Below are 9213 nucleotides of genomic sequence, written 5' to 3'. Positions count from 1 at the left end.
ATCCCTGCAATACTTAGGCATTCACTTCATGCCACTACGTAATCCTTATTCATCAATCCATATATTACAACATCAATCATAGTATTATTATTGTCATCAACCAAACCTTAGCCATTACCAAAAACTCATATAAACTCTTATATCATTAATTCAGTTCAAGAATCATTTCACAATCGACATCCATAAGACCATTCGTTACTAAGTCACTTACACCATTTGTCTCACAACCTAAATCAATAAAACCATTTTGTCACCAAATTAATTACACAAATCATCACGCAACCTAAATCTATAAAATCATCATACGATTTTTAAATCATGATCAATAATCTTTTCTAAATCCTCGAGACACCTTAAAATATACCCTTATCAATCGATACTCTAGAAAACTGCCGCAAATCCAAATAGGCAGATACTATAGATCACAACCTATCTATAAAATAAAAAATTCATCTCCGTCATTAACATGATCACAATAATAAAATCCTCCAAATTAATCACACTAAGATGATTTTTTTTTTTTTTTTTTTTTAACAAAAAATTAACCATTAGAAAAATGCTCATGCATCATTTATTAGAGACCACACAACAATGCACACTCTACTTGGCCGGAATGTGGCTTCTCATTAACCCCCCAAATTTTTTTTTTTTTTTTTTTGAAAAGTCTGCCAGAACCTTATAACCTTTGCTCTGATACCAAAATTGTAACATCCCCAGCCCGTTAAGGCTGAGTTTGTCACTTTTCTTCTTTTATAACAAAAATTCTTGCAAAGATCTATAAGGTTTATCAGAGTACTTGATTTTAAAAGATACAATAAATGCGTAAAACATTTTTTTCAAGAGATTTTATTACAAGCGGAATTAGAAAACATTAAACTTTAGTTGCGGAATATCATATCATTACAATAACTTATATGAAAAGACTTTGAAAATTAATAATTATTCCCACCCCATTCCGGCCTCCTATTCCAGCATCCTTTCTACCTGAAAACAAGAAATAAAACTGAATGAGCCCAAAGGGGGCCCAGCAAGTAAAATCCACAACCATAAATAGTTTTACTCCTTGTTCTCAGTTTTGAAAATCATTTTCGCAAATAAATATAATTCTAGCCATAATAATATCTGTATGTACGGTTGCATCTTCCGTAACATATACATACTATTACATCTAGTAATAGATCATCGTTGTAAATCATCTTTATAAATCATCATCATAATGCATTATTATAAATAATCTCTGTAAATCATCATAGCATATCATCGTTGAAAATATAGTATCATTTTCTCATAATAAGGCCCATGTACACTATTACCCCTGTGCACGAGGGTTGCGGGTCCTTGTGACCATGGCACTGAACTGTGGCCACAGCCATGCCCGACCGTCAATTAACTCTTTCTTGGTGCACTCAACGGTCTAGTTGATGGAATACCACCTTCTGGCATAGCCTCCTTCAGTGGTTTCGCCTCCATCCGAGTATCGGTACCGAACTCTCATCTTATCTTATCTTTGGGCCAAAAATACTCTCCTCCATACATGTGCCCTCATTTCATAAACATTTATCTCATCTCTTGTACTTTTCTTTGTACTTCTTTTGATGCATCTTAGGGCAACATGTAGGAGGGTTTATCATCATTTTCTTTCTTATAATCATCATCATTTCTCAACTTTCTTTTCTTAAAATGGAAACTTTTCCAAATATAAACTTGTTGTGCTTAAAAAGCCTTTAAAGAAATATAAACTTTCTAAATAATTCTTTTAGAAATCCTTCATGCATGCAACATAACTTCATAATACGTAAATAAAATAATCATTTACAATTTACTAAAGAATGAATAAATAGCATGACATGAAGTAATTTTAGAAGGGGTAGGGAATTTACTTACCTCTAGACTGAAGCTAAAAGTGGTATGAAGGAATCCAGTTGCTCCAATATGACTAACACCACTAGTATATCTTTTGAAACTAATTTCTAAAGTCCGCTATCTCTTGTGTTCTTTCTTTCTTGTAGCGCTTGGTCTCGCCTTTCTCTCTCTGTTCTGAGTAAACACTCTTAGAAAGAAGAAAGACCGAGTAAAAAGCGGAAGAAGGAAGAATATATGCAAGAGATGGGAGAGGAGATGAGTGGTGAAAATTCTGAAGGAGAAGAGCTCTATTTATAGGAGAAAATCAAACACTATTCTACCGTCAATTTACAATTATACCCTCATTTTATTATTTCACCAACCCTATACTATTTCACCAACCCTATACTATTCTACCTTCAATTTACAATTATACCCTCATTCTATCTTCAATTTACAATTATACCCTCATTTTACTATTCCACCAACCCTATACTATTTCACCAACCCTATACTATTTCACCAACCCTATACTATTCTACCTTCAATTTACAATTATACCCTCATTCTATCTTCAATTTACAATTATACCCTCATTTTACTATTTTACCAACCCTATACTATTTCACCAACCCTATACTATTTCACCAACCCTATACTATTCTACCTTCAATTTACAATTATACCCTCATTCTATCTTCAATTTACAATTATACCCTCATTTTACTATTTCACCAATTACCATTCTCTAATTACCACTCTCATAAATTTTCCAAGAATTAAAATCCTTAGCTACAATGGATATTAAAATAACATCATTATCAAAATAATCTATTTAAATAGCTTTGAAAATTCTGGGACACTACACCACCTGTAAACATTTTCAGCTTACTCATCCTTGAATTCAAGACAAATGTATATATGTTTTCAATAAAACAACCGCACGCAATTCTTACATTACATTACCTATTGGCAATAAGAGCCCAAGCAATGCCTATAATACACGCATACGAGTTGGGATTTCTCCCCAGCTTCAACCACACCGTCCTCATCAAATAGCAGAAAGACGGCCGCCCGGCGCTCGCCGCAATCTCCAAATCATTTCCCGTTTCGACGGGCGCCGATTGACTGACAGTAGTAGTGTGATCGGCAGAATAGTCAATCCCCGTCCGCCGGAATTCCAAGACGAACAACAGAAGAGTCTGCCATATAATACCCTGCAAAATAGAGGATTGAACGACCATATCCACAGCCAGCTGGCCGTACATGGCCTTCATCAACGGCAACCCAACAATAAGAGAATTGGTCAAAGTACACAAAGAAAAGCTTGTGATGGACCAGCTGTAGCTCCCCTTGCTACTACACTTTGCCCAGAAGCCCAGCACCACCACTATGATGACCTTCGAAACTGCGTCGGCGGCGATGAACAAATAGTTCCATTTGAATGGATCGGCGCGGGCGGTGAATTCAAAGGATAAGAACGGGATGGTGAAAAAGCATGTGAAGCGGTTAACAACGTCACACTGTTCGAGAGTAAACAGCCGCCACCACCTGACCGACCCGTACCCTAAAATCAATGCGAAGTAAAGTGGCATCATCGCCACCACCACTTTGTAAACGTCTTCCCACCCAATCATTCTTATTATATATATATTCTTCTTTCTTTTGAGCTGAATAGATTGGAAGGGTATTTATATGCATGCAGGGAAAACAGAGACGGAAGTAAGCTGGCCGGGGGGACCTGGCCCCCGTCAGCTCCCACTCAAACATAAATAAATAAATAAATAATATATTGAAGATTTAGGGGAGTGTTTGCAAAAATATGAAAGTTTAGGTAATTAAGTGATGTTTTTCCTTAAATTTATTAGAAAAAATAATTTAAGTATTTTTTTTTTCCTTATATGAGAAATGCTATGGGTACTAAATCTTTTACTAACAAAGGCTTACTAAATTAATGTCTAGCTCATTCATTAGTACTCGTTATTGTTTTGAGGAATGCTAGGTTTACAAACAAATTTTACAAAAAATACTTTTATAATATGATGTGATACAACATGATTGGAAACTAGATAAATTCAGCTTTTCAGAAACTCAATCATGTTGTACCCCACATCATGTTCTAAAATTTGTTTGTAAGCCTATCATTTTTCTATTATTTTATTTTTCTCCAATGAATAAATTACACATCATTTTAGTAAACGTGTATTAGTAAAAGATTTAATTTCTTTTGTGTCGTACGTAAATGGGACTCTGATCATGGGCATTTTCTTTTGTTTATTAATTATTATCAAAGACATGGATTGGTGGGTGTATGCCATTCCATGCCGTGGATTCTTTTAACGTGACATAAATATACAATGTGCGTATTTTTTTTTATTTTTTTAATTTCTGAGTGCTTGGAAGTGCATGTATGTTGCTTTCAATAATTCATGGGTTTTTGAGATGTTGATAAGCAATTTATAGAATAAGTAATGAGGTCCAGCAATAATATTTCCACCCAACTTTCCAAATATGGTTTGTGATTTTCGATCGTCTGATTTTTGTCCATTGACACCAATCGTATTGGAATTTCATGCATGTGAACCCTTCCTGCTCGTATCACGTACAAACCTTATCAAATAGAATTCTGAAAGATGAAACGACGCATGATGAAGAAGAGTGGAGAGCTCTCGAATGTCGTTTTCTCTTTAGGTTATTAGTGATGAACAGGCACAAATGTTAGAGATGAATGGCTGACATGGTTTTGTGGAAAGCTAAAGTAGTAGTGCCGGACACTCTAAAACGTTGCCCTAATAAACCCATGCCACTTTCTCTCTCTACCCTTTCATTGCCAAATTGAAAATTGTTTTCCCTCCCACCACTGAAAAGACCCTTTATCGAAAGATACACGTACTATTTTCAAACTCTCCTAGCCAACTTTTAAAATACTTATTAAAAAAAAGTGTACAGAACAAAGAAAACTGGGAACCAATTCGAAGAAGAGCCTAGAGGAGAGCCATTCGTGTCTAGTTTTGGAGGCCCACATTATGTGGGAAAATGGTTTGCTTTGTATATTACATTGTTTTGGCCTTACGTGAACAGCGCCAATAATCCATATTGTTAGTCATTGTCAATTCAGGTAGCGACTCGAATTCAAAGTATGCTAAAAACAAGAAAATGATGATCAATGATGGAAGGCTACAAAGTGGGAGTGTGGTGGTTGTTCCACTTCTGATGCCTTAATTAGAATTATGAAAAGATTTAGAGAGAATAATTGAATAGAAAATAATATCAAGATAAACGTATAGAGAGATTTAACTGTGTTTTGTGTTGTAGCGGGTTGAGGGACTCTTACTTGACTTTCTTAAAATATTGCGTCTAGTTTGATATTGATCTCAGCAGATTGTAACGACCTTTTTGGAGGTGCTATTATAAGGATTGATTGTATCATTTAGATTGAGTTTGTTTGGCAGAATCGAAGTTGTTTGGTAGAATCAAGGTTGAACTCTTAGGCCTCATTTGATTCGCGAAATGTCTAGTCTATTAGAAAAGAATTAGCTACTACTATGAATAGAAGAGTATGGAATAGATTAACTATTCATATTTCCTTGTTTAGTTGTAAAGTTGGAATAGACTAGCTAATCATATTCCTTCATTTGGTACAATGCAATATGTTGATGAATAAAATCATATTGTGATCAAATTTCCTAAAATACCCTTATAATACAAATACAATTTATATTATTAAGAACTTTCATTCTTTTTTTATTTTATTTTTTTGAAACATAAACAACTTTACTTTTTTTTTTTTTTTGCAATTATGCTACAAAATTATTTATAATAAAAATATATATATATATACTTGGAGAAAACAGAATCAAACTCAATCTTGAAATAAAATATATATATATATATATATATATATATATATAGTTGGAGAATGTACAGAGAATAAAAAGAAATTAAAAAACAGATTATATATTTGTATTTTATAAAAACTCTACAGATTATGTTTCTCCATCAAAGAAATTAAAAAAAAAAAAAAAAAGAAAAAAAAAAGAGAGAAATGAAAAAAAGAAAATCAGAGAGAAACGGTACAGAGCAAGGACGAGTAATGCTATAAGTCTTCTTAGAGTTTTCCTATAGTCATTTCAAATATGATGTAGTTTTCAACAGTGATTTTAAAAACTACATCACATTTGGGATGACTGTAGGAAGACTTATAACATTAGGCCGGGAACAAGGACACAAGATATATAATAACCAAATCACAAAGACACATGGATAATAACTAAATAAGAAAGACAATTTTTATTTGGTGGAACTCTTTGTTCTTGTTGAAATATATATAAAAATATAAAATACTAAAATATAAAAGAGAAAGAAAAGATAGTAGAAGTAGAGAGAGATGTATGGGCTACATCTTGTATATTCACCGTATAGTATCAATCAATATTACAACTCTCTATTTATAGAGAGACAATGAGTAGTGACCAAGAAACTCAAATTAAAGCCTAAAATACATAAGGAAAAAAAATAAACCCTACATTACAAATTAAATAACGGAAATATAAAATATTCTATAAAAGGAAATAATATATTCTAACATCCCCCCTCAAACTCAAGGTGTAAGCTTGAGTTTGGAAAAGAGAATAAATTGAAGGCATCTGAAGTCAATGGTTGGATCAATACAATGCCGGCGAGAAAGGCTGAAAGTGACGGCCAGAGAAATACCGGAGACCAGAGACAAGCTGCTAAAAGAATCCAGTTAAGGGGCCGCAACTGACAATGACGGTCGAAGAACGAAAACTAGTCATTAAATCCCTTGAAGGGCCAAACCACATTGTGCCAGGGTTCGCCAATAACAAAGACGAGAAAGGCTGAAAGTGACGGCTGGAGAAATACCGGAGAACGGAGACAAGCCACTAAAAGAATCCGGTGAAGGGCCAAGGCGCAACTGACAATGAGGCCGGAGAACGAAAACTAGCCGTTAAAATTCCCGTGAAGGGCCAAAACCGCATTGTGCCAAGATTCGCCAATGAATAAAGCCGTGGATCACAACAAAATTAAGAGATCATCAGAAGAGAATGCTAGAAAACACCATAGAAACGTCATAAGACTTTTATTGAAAGCCACAGAAACAGAAACGCTGCTCTGATACCATGTTGAAATATATATAAAAATATAAAATACTAAAATATAAAAGAGAAAGAAAAGATAGCGGAAGCAGAGAGAGATGTATGGGCTACATCTTGTATATTCACCGTATAGTATCAATCAATATTACAACTCTCTATTTATAGAGAGACAATGAGTAGTGACCAAGAAACTCAAATTAAAGCCTAAAATACATAAGGAAAATAAATAAACCCTACATTACAAATTAAATAACGAAAATATAAAATATTCTATAAAAGGAAATAATATATTCTAACAGTTCTCATCTCCTTTGCCCATCTGGCTCTAATGTCAATTGTTACGTACCTACATAATAAAAGATAGATTTTACGGTGATTCAAGCTACCTTGAATGAGTTTAATTGCCAATATAAGTTTTTTCATACTTTCATTAATCAAGCAACGAGCTAGATAGCTATATAGACTAGGAATTACAACCAGAGATCGATAGATGCAAGGGGGAGAGCATAGGACAAGCCCCCATTTAAATTCTTTGCCTGGAAGTGGATAGAGTTAGGGTTGTCTGGCTCTATGGTCCTACTCATTAAACTATAAAGCTGTATTTTCCCTATAATGTAGGCTATAAAAGCAATTTACATACAGGCTACACACAAAGCAATTGCAGAAGCCGTGTGTAGGTAGTGCCAAGTGGTTACCGGTGCAAGTGATAAAGCAAGTGGAGACTTTTAAATTGGCTGCTTTCTTTTCTGCCTTTATGTGCGTTTTTATTTTTAATTTTGTCATCTATCTCTCATCTTCCCGTTAAACAAGAAAATGTTTTGACAATTGACAAACAATGGTTACCAATAGTTAAGACATGTTTAACGGGGACTATGAAATTTTTTTTTTTAAAAAAAATGCTTGGACCAAACAGGTACCAACTATATGGAATATGATCCTCTTCATTTCATTGTTTAGTTCTTCAAGAAAAGTAAAATTGTCATTTATTTAGACAATTTTGCCTCTCTTGAAATAACTAACCGGTTTCTCTCCATGTCAAATGAAATGGTGAGAATCCTTCTCCCTACTTTCTCGTGACGAATGTCATTGACTAGCTGTTGTAGAAGCATAAACACACTTTGTATTATTATTATTATTATTGAAAAATGATAAAAATGATTTTTCATCTCATTTTTCAAAGATCTTGATGTAGCGGAAGACTAAAATAACTAATCAAAGAACAACGTCTTTGATTATGCAAAGAAAAATGTCTTCGTCTTCTACGTACCTAAAATATAAAACAAGCCCATCGGTTAAAAGAAAGATAAAACTCCGAATAGTATTTGAGAGAAAATTATACGATTTTACAATAATTCAATTGAATGAACTTTACATCATATGCTAGCCTAGTTATAAAAGATACACTACAAAAAACACAATTTTTATTGACATAGGTTTACTGACGTGTCAGGTCGTCTGACACGTCAGTAAATCCTCCTGACGGGGCTTTTCTGACGTGTTTCGGTCGTGAAGAATGTGGGTGTCAGGAAATGGGAATTCTTGACGTGTCATTTTTGGCACGTCAGGAATTACTGACGTGCTAGATCCAACACGTCAGAAAATACTGACGTGTTGGATTTAACACGTCAGGAAAATTTTTTGACGTGTCAAATTTTGACACGTCAACAAATTTTCTGACGTGTCAAATTTTGACACGTCAGTAAATTTTTTTAATTAAAAAAAAATCCAAAAAAAATTAAAAAAAGAAAAATTAATTTTTTTAATAATTTTAAATTTCCTGACGTGCCAAAATTGACACGTCAGGAAATTTAAAATTATTTTTCTTTTTTTAAAATTTTTCTGGATTTTTTTTTTCAATTAAAAATATTTTTTTTAGTCTGAAGAATAGTACGTTTCTTCTTCCTCCAGCTCTCTCCTTGCTGCCTTCTTCCTTCCTCCATTTGCACTCTCTCTCTCTCTCTCTCTTCTTTCCTCCATTTTCAAAAACCCAAACCCAAAAAATCTTCAAAAAATCAAAAACCCAAATCAAAATATAAACTTTATCCTTCTTCCTTCTTCTATCTTCTTCTCTTCAAATCAAAAATCAAAAATCTCTCAAATCAAATCAAAATAAACCAAATTAGAGCTTCTTCAAATCAAAAATCTCTCTTCTTCGATCCTCTTCTCTTCTAATTTTTATTTTTATTTTTATTTATTTTTATTTTTTTTCTTCTGCTTCTCTTCTTCGATCTTCTCTTCTCCTTTTGTTTTTTTT

The 9213-nt window shown here is 33.5% G+C and overlaps 1 protein-coding gene across 1 annotated transcript in view; it reads right to left on the bottom strand.

The window, feature by feature from the left end:
• LOC132166523 (auxin efflux carrier component 5-like) overlaps positions 1–3479 on the bottom strand; it is a 9766-nt gene extending 6287 nt beyond the window's left edge. Inside the window, exon 1 of the mRNA XM_059577353.1 lies at positions 2809–3479. Coding sequence (XP_059433336.1) covers positions 2809–3479 — 671 coding nt within the window. The remainder of the gene's footprint in view (positions 1–2808) is intronic.
• Between the last annotated feature and the right edge of the window lie 5734 nt (positions 3480–9213).

The sequence above is a fragment of the Corylus avellana genome, chromosome ca11 (genome assembly GCF_901000735.1).
Source record: "Corylus avellana chromosome ca11, CavTom2PMs-1.0".
In the NCBI taxonomy this organism is placed as follows: domain Eukaryota; kingdom Viridiplantae; phylum Streptophyta; class Magnoliopsida; order Fagales; family Betulaceae; genus Corylus; species Corylus avellana.
This window is presented reverse-complemented; position numbering and strand designations above follow the sequence as displayed.